Source organism: Arachis hypogaea, chromosome 11, assembly GCF_003086295.3.
Source record: "Arachis hypogaea cultivar Tifrunner chromosome 11, arahy.Tifrunner.gnm2.J5K5, whole genome shotgun sequence".
Taxonomy (NCBI): Eukaryota; Viridiplantae; Streptophyta; class Magnoliopsida; order Fabales; family Fabaceae; genus Arachis; species Arachis hypogaea.
Genome location: NC_092046.1, coordinates 127,106,345 through 127,121,935, shown reverse-complemented (window position 1 = coordinate 127,121,935; position 15,591 = coordinate 127,106,345). Strand labels below are relative to the sequence as shown.

The window sequence follows — 15,591 nt, the reverse complement described above, 5'->3', positions numbered from 1 at the left end:
CATGATTTTGGGATTTATTAATGCAAAGAACTATTTTTTACTTTTAATTGATTTTTAGTTATTAATTATCATGTCTTCCTTTTATTCCTCTCTTAATTTTGTAAAAGTTATATTCATGATAATGGAGTAGTTCCCTAACTTGATTGGGAGTTGATTAAAAGGAAAACCTTGAGTTGGAATACTCAAGTGTTAGTATTAATTGGAAGTTGTTGGCTAATTCTCCTGTCTTCAACTCTAATCCTTTCTTAGGAAAGGATTAGGATGCAAGCGATAGAATTAGTTTGAGAGTACTTGACTTTCCCTTATTTTACAAGGGATAACTAAGTAGGATAACAACCCTTTTATTATTACACTTGGGAAAGTTCAACAGGGATAGAACTTCCATTTAATCTTCTCCCGGTCAAGGCTTTTATTTGAATTATATAAATTCTCAATCAATTATTTCTCTGTTTCTCAAACTCAAAAATTTCTTGGAAAACCTCTGATTAATAAATAGCACTCATTCTGCAACTCGTTGGGAGACGACCTGGGATTCATACTCCCAGTATTTTTATTTCTAAATTTTATGACAACCCCTTCTAAATTGATAAGCGGATTTTAGTCGGTTGAAAACTGTACTTGCAACACTGTTTTCTCTATAAATTCTTAATCGGCCAATTTTCGCCACGTCAATTTTTTATTTTGACGAACTGATTCTTGCTAGTAAAGAATTCACAAAAGTAATCACGTTGTAAGTATAGCTTCTAAACCAACAAGAATCCTTTCGTACAAAAACTTGTTTGTCACTAAAGCAATCCCAATAAAAATAAACCAAAGTATTTAAACCTCAGGTCGTCTCTCAAGGAATTGCAGGGAAGTGTTCTTGTTATTGGTTATGTAAAGGTATCTTTTGGGGTTTTTAAGACAAGAAGCAAGAATAGTAAATGGCAAAAGGAATAAACTAATAATTAGAAAAGCTCTTGGCAAGGTATGAGAACTGGATGTCCTATCCTAGTTATCCTTATCAATTGTGATGAGAATTTTTCATTGCTCCCACTTGGTCAACCTCTAACTATGAAGGTATGTCAAGTGGATAAGTCAATTTGATTTCCCAGGTCCTAGTCAACTCCCAAGGGAAGACTAGAGTTAGTGAAATTCAAATCAACTAGCAAACATAACAATTAGCTATCAACAAAAGAGTTTGATAACTCAAGTGTCACCAATTACTCAACCAAAGCCAAGAGAGTCAATGACAACAAATGGAGAAACAAACAATAAACATGAAATACCTCAAATTGCATTAAATAAAAAATTATCAAATCTAACATGGATAGTTTATAGCCAAATGGAATAAGAAGAAGAACAACAAGAGGAACACATAAATTAAAGGAAAATTAAACCTGGAATTGGAAAGACGTTGAAAGAAGAAATCCTAAATCCTAAATCCTAAATCCTAAAACCTAGAGAGAGGAGAGAGCCTCTCTCTCTAGAAAACTACATCTAAAACCTAAAATTATGAATATGAGAAGTGTATATGAATCCCTTGATTTCCCCACTCTGTAGCCTCTAATCTATGTTTTTTGGGCCAAAAACTAGGTCAACAACAGCCCAGAAATCGCTGGGGCGATTTCTGATACGTACAGGTCGTGGCTCTGTCACGCGTACACGTGGATTGAACTTTAAACAGGTCACGCGGACGCGTGATCCACGCGTGCGCATCACCCAACAGCCAGACAGCTATGACAAATTATATATCGTTGTAAAGCCTCGAATGTTAGCTTTCCAACGCAACTAGAACCACCTCATTTGGACCTCTATAGCTCAAGTTATGATTGATTGAGTGCGAAGAGGTCAGGGCTGACAGCTTTGCAGTTCCTTCAACTTCTTGTATTCCTTCCACTTTTGCATGCTTCTTTTCCATCCTCTAAGCCATTCCTGCCCTGTAATCTCTGAAAACACTTAAGACACATATCAAGGCATCGAATGGTAATAAGAGAGGATTAAGATTAGTAAAATTAAAGCCAAAGAAGCATGTTTTCAATCATAGCACAAAATCAGGAAGAAAAATGTAAAACATGCAAATTCAATGAATAAGTGTGAGATTAGTGGATAAAATCCACTCATTTAAGCATGAGATGTACCACGAAATAGTGGTGTATTAAATCTCCCCACACTTAAACATTAGCATGTCCTCATGCTAAGCTCAAGATGGACTATAAGAGTGAAGAGGAATGGTAGAGAGTATGAAATGCAACCTATCTATGTGAATGCAACTACATGCAAAATGTTTCTACCTGATTGGTTGAAAGCAAACAAATCCTTCAAGAACAAATATGAACTGGATTTCACTAATTCAAATCATAAAAATGAAGTACAAATAGACTTACAAGAAGAAGATAGCTCATGAAAGCCGGGAACAAAGAATCGAGCATCGAACCCTCACCGGAAGTGTATATACTCTAATCACTCAAGTGTTTAAGGGTCGAGTCTCTTGGTTCTCTACTAATCTTGCTTTCTAAGGCTTGCCCTTCTTCTACCAATCAACAGAAATTTAATGCACAAATACACATATCAAGAGGTCTTTTAAGGGTTGTAATGGGGTCAAGGTCAAGGTAGGATTGTATTTGGTCAAGTGGACTAAAATCTGAATCCTTAATTAACCTAAACTTCTCACCTAACTTAGGACAATCCATGTAATTAAAATGCAAAATCTAACTACCCATTAAATATGTTTTTCCACATATTCATGCATCCGAATTTGAGTACAACTCATATGCATTGCTACCAACATTTACTTTGGGGCATTTTGTCCCCTTTTAGCATTTGCTCTTTTGCTTTTCTTTTTCTCTTTTTTTTCTTTTTTTTCTATTATTTTATTTTCTTTTCTTTTGTTTTTCTCAATCCATATGGTTAAGGTATTGAATACATAAACATGTCCTTAACATTTTTTTCACATTTTCAGAAAATTCTAACATACTCAATTCTCAAACCAAATGTTTCCAAACCCAATTTCCCCACACTTAAATCATAAGCACTCTCACTAGTCTAAGCTAACCAAGGATTCAAATTAAGGATATTATTGTTTTTCGCTTAGAGTTAATGATGTGCTAAAATAAAGAATAAAAGGTTAAAATAGGCTCAACTTTGGTTTGCAAAGGATAATGAAAGGGTAAGGCCATATGGGTATGTAAGCTCAGGGAAACAAAGGCCTCAATCATATAAGTACATGCATACATCAAACAATGGAAATATAGAATTAAGCAAGACAAAGATTACATTTTTAGAGAGAATAACACACTAAAACAGAATATTGGTTGATAAAATGCAACCAATCACCATAGGCTCAAAATCTAACTGGTTTTGTGTGTTCGAGCTCTAAAACTATGTTCCAAAATAAAATTTCTTCAAATAAGTTTAAGAAAAATTTTAATTCAAGTTAGTGAAATACTCTAAAAATTTTCTTTGAAAAGAAAATCATTACTTCAACCAAGTAGTGGTAAAATATGCACAAAATCAAACAAACATGCAATCAAACATGCAAATGCAACAACTAACTACAAAGAAGAGTAAGAATTGGTGTTGAAAAGGAAGTAGCTAACCCACGGAAGTTGGTATCGACCTCCCCACGCTTAAAGATTGCACCGTCCTCGGTGCATGCAGAGACGTACAAGTGGACGGGTGGCTCTAACTGATGCTTTTCCTCCAAAGATCATGCGGCAGACTTATTTATTGCTCCAGTTAGAAATGTTTCCTTTTCCTCTTAGTGGCCATCCTGAAAGAAGAGAAAAAGGAAGAGAAAGAACCCACAAGCAAAGATATGAAAAGAAATGAAACATATGTGGGCTAGTGCAAATGATAAGGTTCTCAACTGCGTGGTCGCTACAACATGTAAGTGAGAAAAATAATAGAGGCATAGGCATGTCAATTAAATAGCAAACAAGTCAAGGTGCACCCAAAATAATGCAAAAAATATGCAACAGTTGAGTAAGAGAATTTTAACACCAATGTGAAAACAACAAGGATAGAAAAGAAAGGGAGAAGAAAAGGAAGAAGAAAGGAAGGAGGAAAGAATAAGAAAGGAGAGAAGAAAGCAGTAAGGTGGAAAACGGGACGCGACGCATGCTACGCGTGGGTGAGCAGAATCACAAATGACGCGTAAGCGGTACCGCGGTGACCGTGTTTGTGCTACTCACGCGAAGGCAGCCTCGCGCACGCACAACTCTCTGTTCATTCTGGGGTGTGACCCAACTTTGCATACGACGCGTGCACGTCATGCACGCACACGCGTGATCGCTCAGGAACTGAAAATGATGCGCACGCTCGGGGACGCGTATGCGTGGGTGGTTTCGTGCCTCTAGCACAGTGCCAGCATAGGCCATCATAACTTTCGGCCAATACACCTTTTACGTTGATTCTTAGGATCACGCGTGCGCGTCATTGACGCGTACGCGTGAAGTGCCAAAATCCCAAGTGACGCGTATGCGTGGAGTACGCGTACGCATGATGATGCTTGTGTGATTGGCACACTTTCTACACTGCTCCCACGCAACTTTCTGCCACTTTTTTTTTATGCAACTATGCAGATGTAAATGCAGACTATATGCAGAAATAATGAGAAGAGTTACTAAAAAAACTAAAAAGAAAGAAAAGAACAATCATACCATGGTGGGTTGTCTCCACCTAGCACTTTTAGTTATTGTCCTTAAGTTGGACATTGATGAGCTCCTTGTCATGGTGGCTTGTGCTTGAACTCATCTTGAAACCGCCACCAACGCTTGGACTTCCAATAAGCTTCAACATTCCAAATAAATTCACCAATCCTTGATGAAGTTCTCCACAATCTTTGAGCTCCTAAAGTTGATCCTCTTGTATACCGGGGTCCCAAATCTTATTTCTACACCCGTTTTTAAGTTGATCATCATGATTTCATCTGGGTGGTTTAGCCTTGGAATTCTCATTTAAGCACCCGAATATCCTCCTAGACCCATTCAATCGATCTCTACACCAACCTTTACATTTCAACTTGGAGCATACAACCATATTGAACCTTGCATGACAACTCCAACCACTAACCATCTTCCTCTTACTCTTAATGCCACAAAGAGCTCTAAGTTGACCATTGTCTCTAGTAGCCCATATTCAAGTGGGAAAGTAAAGTTAAGGATAAGAATTTTACCCACTTGAATGTTGTGTTGGACGGTAATGGCCTTGGAGAGGTGTTTCTAATGAACTTGCAAGCTCCACTCCCTTGTGCTCTTCTTTGACAACTTCCACCTCTTTGCAAGCTTCTTTAATATCAACCTCTTCCTCTTGGGAGCTTTCTTCCACTTCAATCTCTTCTTCATTGCTCACCAAGGGCATGGGAGGTTGTGCTTCTTCTTCTTTAATCTCCATCTCTTGATCAACCTCTTCCAAGTCTTCAACCATGATATGCCTTGGAGGTTGTACACCCTCCGCAACATCAAATGCAACCGTCTTGGAAGGAGGCTCCATGACTTGAGGTCCAAATGGAGGTTCCGCATCTCCTAAATCTTCAACCACTTCCTTTTCCTCTATATTTCTGGCTTTGTCCAGTTGTTTTAGTATAAAATCGTACTCCTCCTTGATGATTTTCTTTCCATGACAACTCCCTTCAACTACTCCTTCATCTTCAAGGGTCTCTTCTACCTCCACATTTTGGACCTCCTCTTGCTCCTCTGGAAACAAGGCTGCCTGTAACCGATCCATTGCGTCCCTAAGACGATCCCTTTTTTCTCGTTCTATGTCAATAGCATCATTGGGATCATGTTGCTCTTGGATTGATGGATGTGGGTGCTCTTCCATGGAGGGTGGTGATGGGATGGGTGGATCATTATGTGGTTAAAATGGAAGCGCACTAGAGCTTAAGGGTTGAATATTGGAGGTAGAGGGTTGGTCCATGCGGGATATAAGATTTTGGAGTTTAGAGGTGAGACCAATGAGAGAGGTAAGTGTGTTCTCCATGGAGGTTTGGGGTGGATAGGAGGGTTCATTATTTTGGAGAAAGGTGCATGGTAGGAAGGTGGTTCCTCTTGAGAAGGATATGGAGATGGTGTATATTGAGGTGGTGGTTCTAAGTACGGCTCATATGATGGTTGGTATGGTGGATAAGGATTAGGGTCATGTGGAGGTGACTGATGGAAAGGGGCTTGTGAGTATGGTGGTCCAAAGTTATGTTGAAGAGGGGGCTCATAGGTATAGTGTGGTTGGCGTTGATTGTCATGGAAAGGTCCACCATAACCATTGCCTTTATATGCATCACAGAATGGTTGTTGATAGTCCATTGGAGGTGATTGTTGCCAAAAGGGTTGATCAAATCCTTGTGGCTCCTCCTATCTTTGAGTGTCCCAACCTTGATACATGTTCTCATTGTAATCTCCTCTTCCTGCAACACAATTGTAACCAGACTCATAGTCAAAGGGGTGCGAGTTCATAGTAGTAGGAGAAAATAAAAACAAAAACTAACAAGAAGGCAAAAGCAAATATTTACAATAACCAATAATAAGGCACACGTTTGCAACTCCCCGGCAACGGCGCATTTTGACGAACGGATTCTTGCTAGTAAAGAATTCACAAAAGTAATCACGTTGTAAGTATAGCTTCTAAACCAACAAGAATCCTTTCGTACAAAAACTTGTTTGTCACTAAAGCAAACCCAATAAAAATAAACCGAAGTATTTAAACCTCGGGTCGTCTCTCAAGGAATTGCAGGGAAGTGTTCTTGTTATTGGTTATGTAAAGGTATCTTTTGGGGTTTTTAAGACAAGAAGCAAGAATAGTAAATGGCAAAAGGAATAAACTAATAATTAGAAAAGCTCTTGGCAAGGTATGAGAACTGGATGTCCTATCCTAGTTATCCTTATCAATTGTGATGAGAATTGTTCATTGCTCCCACTTGGTCAACCTCTAACTATGAAGGTATGTCAAGTGGATAAGTCAATTTGATTTCCCAGGTCCTAGTCAACTCCCAAAGGAAGACTAGAGTTAGTGAAATTCAAATCAACTAGCAAACATAATAATTAGCTATCAACAAAGGAGTTTGATAACTCAAGTGTCACCAATTACTCAACCAAAGCCAAGAGAGTCAATGACAACAAATGGAGAAACAAACAATAAACATGAAATACCTCAAATTGCATTAAATAGAAAATTATCAAATCTAACATGGATAGTTTATAGCCAAATGGAATAAGAAGAAGAACAACAAGAGGAACACATAAATTAAAGGAACATTAAACCTGGAATTGGGAAGACGTTGAAAGAAGAAATCCTAAATCCTAAATCCTAAAACCTAGAGAGAGGAGAGAGCCTCTCTCTCTAGAAAACTACATCTAAAACCTAAAATTATGAATATGAGAAGTGCATATAAATCCCTTGATTCCCCCACTCTGTAGCCTCTAATCTGTCTTTTTTTGGCCGAAAACTGGGTCAAAAACAACCCAGAAATCGCTGGGGGCGATTTCTGATATGTACAGGTCACGGCTCTGTCACGCGTACGCGTCGTCCACACGTACGCGTGGATTGAACTTTCGCCAGGTCACGCGTACGCGTAATCCACGCGTGCGCGTCGCCTAACCGCTAGGCAGCTATGGCAAATTATATATCGTTACGAAGCCGCGAATGTTAGCTTTCCAATGCAATAGGAACTGCCTCATTTGGACCTCTTTAGCTCAAGTTATGATTGATTGTGTGCGAAGAGGTCAGGGCTGATAGCTTTGCAGTTCCTTCAACTTCTTGTATTCCTTCCACTTTTGCATGCTTCTTTTCCATCCTCTAAGCCATTCCTGCCCTGTAATCACTAAAAAGACTTAACACACATATCAAGGCATCGAATGATAATAAGAGAGGATTAAGATTAGTAAAATTAAAGCCAAAGAAGCATGTTTTCAATCATAGCACAAAATCAGGAAGGAAAATGTAAACATGCGAATTCAATGAATAAGTGTGAGATTTGTGGATAAAATCCACTCAATTAAGCATGAGATGTGCCACGAAATAGTGGTGCATTAGTGATGTGAAAGAGAGGAGAGTGAGAAGAGAGAATGTGGTTTCGGTGGTTTGATGATTCAGATGCAAATGAACTTGAATTACTTGGTTAGCTACCAATTCAAATTGATTGAATGGACTTGGATCTCTTCTTGGGCTTGTTATGAATCATGGGCTTGTTTATTTCCTTGGGCCAATTGCTTTCTTTGATCCCTGAAGCATTCTTTTCATCTCTGATGGAAATTTAGTGATGAACAATTATTTTCATGAACTTGTGTAAATGGGCTAGACTCATTTTGGGCTTATTTTCATTCTTCTTGGGCCAGTGTGATTTAATTAATTTCCTGCACACTAAACATACTAATCACAAATACAATTGGGCTTTCAACCAAACACCAAATATTTGTCATCATCAATATTATTAATTTTTAAACTCAACAATCTCCCCCTTGATGACAAACATTATATATGAGGTAATGATCAAAGGAATTGAAATAGAAAAGGTTCATAGATTTTCCTTTGATGATACTAAATTAACATTATGTGCTCCCCCTTTCTTTCATAAAGGTTGCTCCCCCTTAATGTATTCTTATCGCTTAACTTGAGGACACAATCAATAATGCCAACAAAATAATCCAATGCATATATGCTTATCTAGAATTCTATGGTTGCATAAAGGTATAATAATCCATACAAGCACATATTGCAAACTAAGGCAGCATGTAAGCAACAATACACCAACATAACATAAAGTTCAAATGACTAAAAGTCAACCAAGTTCATTTCACAAAACCAAGTTCAGTTCACAAACACAAGACTAATCAAAACTAATATCCAATAATCTCAATAAGCCTTATGCTTTATCAAGCCTCATATTACATTTTTCTCCCCTTTTGTCATCAAGGTGGGAAAAAATAAAACAAAAATAGAACCTGCAAAATAGTGTGTTAGAGGCATGTAAAAACTAAATGTTGCGTTTTGAAAAATAAAAAATTGGAAGAGAAATGAAGATCATATTTCAACCAGCAACACCATAGTTATGAGAAAGTAGTACTACCAATACAAAAAAATTATCAAATAAAGAAAAATTCACGATGTGCAAAGACCAGTTCTTGGTAAAAATTCATATGGACCAAAAAGAGAATTTCAATAAACAAAAGTAACTACATGAGTAATAAGATTCAAGCATGGCTCATGCCCTTTTCTACATTTCAACATTCAGATCACCTATATCTTATCTAACAAATGTCTTTTTGACCTGCAAAATAAAACTCTCAAACAAGACATTAGTACAATTGATACAAAGAATCATAACTCAAAATGCCTAAACTTGTCCTTAATTTACAAACCTGTCTTCAACCAGAGGTTTAGTAAATATATCAGTCAATTGTTCCTCTGATTTAACAAATTAAATGCTAATATTTTCTTTTTGTACTTGTTCCCTAATTGAGTGAAATCTCACTTCAATGTATTTTGTTCTAGAGTGTAAAACAGGATTTTTAGAAATATTAATGGCACTCATGTTATCACAAAATGAGGGAATATTATCAGTAGTCAATTTATAATCAGCTAATTGTGTTTTCAACCACAATAATTGGAACAGCAAGAAGATGCAGCAACGTATTTGGCTTCTACAGTGGAGAGAGCCACTGTGGGCTGCTTCTTACTAGACCATACATTTAATGAACTGCCTAAAAAACAGCATATACTAGAAGTACTTCTTCTATCAATTCTGTCTCCAGCAAAGTTGCATCACAATAACTAACTGCAAAAAAATTTATCAGACCTAGGATACCATAAACCATAGTTAGATGTGCCATGTACATATCTAATGATTCTTTTTACTGCAGAAAAATGTTATTCTTTAGGTTGTGATTAGAATCTAGAATAAACCCCAACACTTTGCACAATATCAGGTCTAGAGGATGTAAGATACATGAGAGAACCTATCATGCCTTATACCTAGTTTCATCAATATCTTTTTCAGTTTCATCCTTATCTAACCGAGAGTTTGGATGCATGGGAGTGCCCATAGGTTTGGTGTAACACCCTCACTATCAGAATGTCACGCTTCCGGCTGTGCCACTCTGATAGCAAGTAGTATTACGATGACTTCATATACTCAATAATAAAATATGAGCCTTTTACTCGAAACCATATCGCTAATTTCTTTGAAAAATAAAAAGAAATACTTTTAAGTAAAAAAATAACAAACAAGCAAATAAACTAGAACTCAATCACATTACTCATATACATATATACGTACTAGACTCCTTATACAAGTATTTACAAATAAACATACATGCATTTTATTACAAACAGGTTTCCTATCCCTCTTACAACAATATTATTAATGGCGAGGGAAGAATAATATCTAAACTAAAACATTGTATAAGCAAAATGCAATGAACCTCTTCGTAAGCTTCTTCCTCCATTTCCTGAAAAGATAAAGTTGTAGAGAGGTGAGAACCTAACCACACGGTCTTACCACGTAGTTTTAGAATTGTCATAATAAGATATTTAAATAGAAATCTATCTTCAAGCTCAGTGATTATCGTTCGTCCTATGAATCTTTTAAAAAACAACGACTAGTCATTCAAAAACCCTATTTGAAAATCAATATTTAAATATCCAGAAATCCAAAACCTTTCTTTTCTTATAAGAAAATCTTAATCAGTTTCTTAGACTGTATGAATGATCAACCTGTTCCAAGCATAGGTTCATTAAGTCTATGCTGAACCAACTTGATTTTTCATACTTAACTAAAACCTCAGTCAAAAAACCAACCACGAAATCAACCAACACAATCATCAATTCAGCACCAAAACTCAATCTCAGAAGTAGCACACCAGAACAAACACAGGCAAAGACAAGGAAAGCACATGTTTAGATAGCAGTTATAGCAAATAGCTCAGGTAGCAGTTAATAACAGTTTAACAATTAAGCAAACCAAAGCAAATTCAAACTCAAGCAAAGTATACAAATGCATATGATGCATACAAATGCATATGATGCATGCCTGTACTATGGCTAATGAGCTCATCTGTCGGTTATACAGCCAACCCGACATGTCCTGGTAGCTAACCATTGGATAAAACACCAAACACAGAGCAAGTGGGACCTCGCCTCAACACTTGCATCTTACCCGTGTACCCGGAACAGGGGACAACTTCACACTGCCTCTTACCCAGGTGGTGTTACAGTTCTCAACCCGGAGCAAGCAGTGATAGAAGTCAACCCTTGCATCTTACCCGATGTCTCAAACTCTTATCCGGAGCAAGTGGATTGTAACACCCTAACTACCAAAGCTCACGCTTCCGGCTGCACGACTTTGATAGCTCGAACATTACGACGACACTTATACTATTTAATACTAAAATATGAGCCTGTTTGAAACTTTAAAACCGCAATACCGATCCAAAAATACTTTCATTCGATAACGTACATCTATAGATACCATACAACATACAAAACCCATAAAGAGTACATCCATATATATATATATATATATATATATATATATATATAAATAAATAATATTAAAAGCATTAACCAATACGATCCCTATCCCTCTGACAAAATATATCAAGATAAAGGCGAGGGTATAATAAATAATCTAAAGCAATACAGAGCATCTCAACAACAATTAAATAAGCTCTTCGTAACTTCTGCGCCCATATCCTGAAAGGGGAAAAATATAGGGGGGTGAGAACATCATCCTCGAAAGGGTTCTCAGTAGAGGGTTTTTGGGAATTACTGTAATAGGATACGTGAAGATAAACCGTACCAGTGATTAATAACTGTCTTATGCCTCTTTTCAAAAACAACAGTTTTCAATAAAAGTAAAGTCGGAAATCTTTTCTGAAAGAGGAACCGTTCAATTCTCAAAAACATCAAAAGCCTTTCAAAAAGGTTTATCTATGTTGAACCAAAATAGCCTTTCATATTTTTCCAAACCAAAAACACAAAACCGAAAGCCAACCATCAGTCCATTTCAATTCAACCACGGCCCTAGGCCCAAACAATCCAATCCAACAACCAATCACCACAATCCAACAGAGTCCCAGATGCAAACACAGATAGGAAGTTCAAGCACAAACAAACAGTTATTACAAGTAGAACAGTTAGCAATTAATCACATACGCAAACCAAGTATAATATGCACACCCAACCAATGTCACATAAATGCATATGATGCATGCCTGTCCCTAGTGGTTGATGATATCATCTGTCGGTTATAGAGCCAACCCGACAAGTCCTGGTAGCTAACCATTGGACTGTCCCTCTGTCGTGTCTCCCCAACTCGAGTTATACTCAATATAAACTTGATCATAATCATGATCCATATCCATCACCCTCACTGGTGAATATTTATGGGGGTGAGCTCGTCCGGGAATTTCACAGTGCCCGACCACCCTGACGACATAGGGTAAAAAGAGCTTCGAGTCTCAACCTGGAGCACGTGGTGGCTAGCCACTGCTTCCTCCCAGGGAAACTCTTATCTCCGATAGTGGAAGTGCAACATCACAACTTATCAATATCTCAGCATAAATGCTTTCATTCTCAATCATGGATCAACATCCATCTCAGCCATCCGGCTCACAGTTCAATCCAGAACCAGCCAATATTCATAATCATACACAGCCATTCCGGCTCACAACAAAACAACACTTCCACATTCAAAATCATCAAATTCATGAAATCGGCATTTAAGCCATAAAATCATTTTTTCAATTCATTTCACTTTGAAATCAAGTTTCAACTCTTTTCAGCCTTGGCTTTAAAGATCTCATTCTCAAATTATCTCAGGCTCATACACCACTTTTACTCAAGGAAAATTTCCTTTTTAAAACAAGCCACTCTCGGCTTCCTCTTTCCAAAACTTCCAAAACCATGGAAAGTTAAAGATTCCTTTTGAAACATTCGAAATCACCCATCCAACAATGGGATTTTATAATAAAAGTTCCTTGGCAGAGTCTCAAGTCTTTAGGGGAGAATAGCATAACTCATTTAACCAAATTCATTTAAAATCATTAAAACCTTGGCTTTTCGATTTGAGTAATAAAATAAGATCTAAGCCAAACCGAGTCACGTAATCATTTACTTCCTTCAAAGCCGTTTCCTTTACTTAGGCAAAACCAACTTCAACCTCCATGATAAATTCTAAAGCGTTTCAATTGTTCAAAAATTGTTTTAGTCTTGCAAGAATTCAGAATTTAAAGAGTACTTAAAACATTTCTCAAAACATTTCAAAATGAAACTTGTCAATAGACATCCAGGTTCTTTCAAAGTCACTGAAACTCCTCTAATTGAAACCCTCAAGTTAAATTCAAAGGCATTGCCCTTGTCACATTTAAAACAGCTTTAAAACATAAGTTTCATCTAAATAACTTTCTCCTGAAAGAGATACAATGCCTTTCTTACGAAGCAAGACTAAATCACAATTTCCTCTTTAATAATTCATTTCAAAAGCATGAATCATCCTTTTCTTGATAATTCAAATAAAATAGTAGAAGTCTTTAACTCATCATTTTTCCAAACAACATTTCAATAAAGACTCGGATTTTATAGAAATTCCGGCAGCATCTCCCCTAAAACTTGGACTTTGCCACACGGTTCGGGTCCCAACAAAACCATTCCACAATCCTTTTCAATAGCCCAAAATCCAAAATCAATTCAAGGCAAGCCAAATCCAACAGTCATCTCAATCCCATATCTTAAGGAAACCATTTCAAAAATCAAATCATTATCAGCCGAATAAACTCATTTCTAATGCTTTAAAGAGACGGTTCAGCAACAGTCATTTATCAAACCAGATCATTAAAGCAAGCCAGGCTGAATTCAAGAGTGTATTCTATTTTTCACATTCTCAAGAAAATCCATTCAACTCAAATCGATTTCCAACGAATTAAACTCGATCTCAAAGCTTTAAAAGAATCAACTTCAAAAGCATTTCGTTTCACGAAACCACACAACAGTCCAGTCAAACAAACACCCATAATCATACAAAACAACTAAACAATACATAGGACAGATACAATCACCAAATACACATCCTCACATCAGTACCCATATGTAATAATTCCAATAATAAACTATAGTTTTCGGAAATCGCCCCTACATCAAAACGCAATTCCATAACCCAAACGCCTCACAGAGTCCTTTCCGCCTCAACCCGAAATCAACAATCGAAATCCTGGCAACCAAAACCTCGGTTCCAAGCCACTTTCGCAACAGTCTCAACAACTCTAATCGCAACATACAACAACCGAAACTCAATCATATAGCAATTAACGCCGCAAAACGTCAGTGTATGATAATAAAACAGCGATTAAAGGACTCTTCCAAACAAAACGCTTACCGAACTCGAGGGAACCAAGTAGCGGCTGCACCAGTGGTGGATTCCAGCAACACCAACTTCACAACCGGTGACCAGAACGATGGTAACTCGCGGTAAATTCCTGACACAACCAGCCTTAGCAACAACTCTCATGGCCCATGGAGAAATTAACAGGTAAAGAAGCTGAAGCAGGGTTAGAGCTTACCATCATAGAAGACTCAGCGGCTATTTTCGACAGCAGAGGTGGCGCCATCGAGGTTTTCCAGCGGCCAAAACAATAGCAACATCACTAACCCAAAACAGAGCAGAATCTGAATGAGTGGCAAAACCCCAGGACAGTTCCGGCGACACAACAGTAGCATATGGTGAGCCCAGCAGCTCCGGTGATGGATCTTCGGTGATGGTGGAGGAAGGCGGCAACTCTCCACAGCGGCGAGCCCAGCCTCACGGCGGCGACGGCAACCCCGCAGCGGCTCCTTTTTTGCGCACCCTCTCTCTTTGTGCGTGTGGTCAGCAGCGGTGGTAGGGATGGGTTCGACGGTGGAAACCCGACGAAACCAGCGGCGCTGTGCCTCCTCCACGCTCGCGAGCTCGATGGCGGCGATGTAGGGAGGGCGACGGCAGCGACACGGCGTGGGCGCGGTTGCGACGAAGGCGCGGCGGCCCCCAAGCCCGCGACAGCCATCACTCGCGGACCAACCCTCTCCTCGGTTCCGCTCTCCCTGGCGACGGCGCCGATGGTGCGGCGGTGGCGGCTGAACTGGAGCGCGATCGGCGGCTCGTGGTGAGTTGTAGTGAGGACGATGGCGGCGTGGGTGAAGCCCCCTCTCTTTCCCTCAGCTCTCTCAGAAGTTCTCCTCCCCTGTTTTATCTGTGTGCTTTTTCGTTTTGGGGGGGGGGAGAAAGGGGCTTGCGGCTGCTGCTGCAGCTTCTGATGGGAAACGATAACGGGTTAGGGTTTTTTGGGTTAGGGTTTCATTTTCAAAAATCAGGGTTATGTGCATTTTAGTAATTTCACTTAAAATTGGGGATAATATGGTAATTGAACCCCAAATTAAATCTAACACTAGATGTATATAGAAAATATTATTTGCTCATCAATTTTTACAAATTACTTTCAATAAAATGCCCAAATCAAATAATTAGAGATAATATACTTAATTTCTTCATTTTCCAAAATAGCAGTATTAATATTTAAAATATTAATTATTTAATCCAAACCATATAGAAATCCTTATTATTTCATAACTATCAACCTTATATTTTAA

The 15,591-nt window shown here is 38.2% G+C and overlaps 1 protein-coding gene across 1 annotated transcript; it reads right to left on the bottom strand.

Moving 5' to 3' along the window:
- Window positions 1-10,205: 10,205 nt before the first annotated feature.
- LOC140176396 (uncharacterized) lies at window positions 10,206-15,266 on the bottom strand. Its single transcript, XM_072207251.1, has 3 exons — window positions 14,529-15,266; window positions 14,345-14,444; window positions 10,206-10,421 (listed from the first exon to the last, which is right to left on the bottom strand). The coding sequence occupies exon 1, from the start codon at window positions 15,006-15,008 to the stop codon at window positions 14,613-14,615; it is 396 nt and encodes a 131-aa protein (XP_072063352.1). The 5' UTR covers window positions 15,009-15,266; the 3' UTR covers window positions 10,206-10,421; window positions 14,345-14,444; window positions 14,529-14,612.
- Window positions 15,267-15,591: the final 325 nt, after the last annotated feature.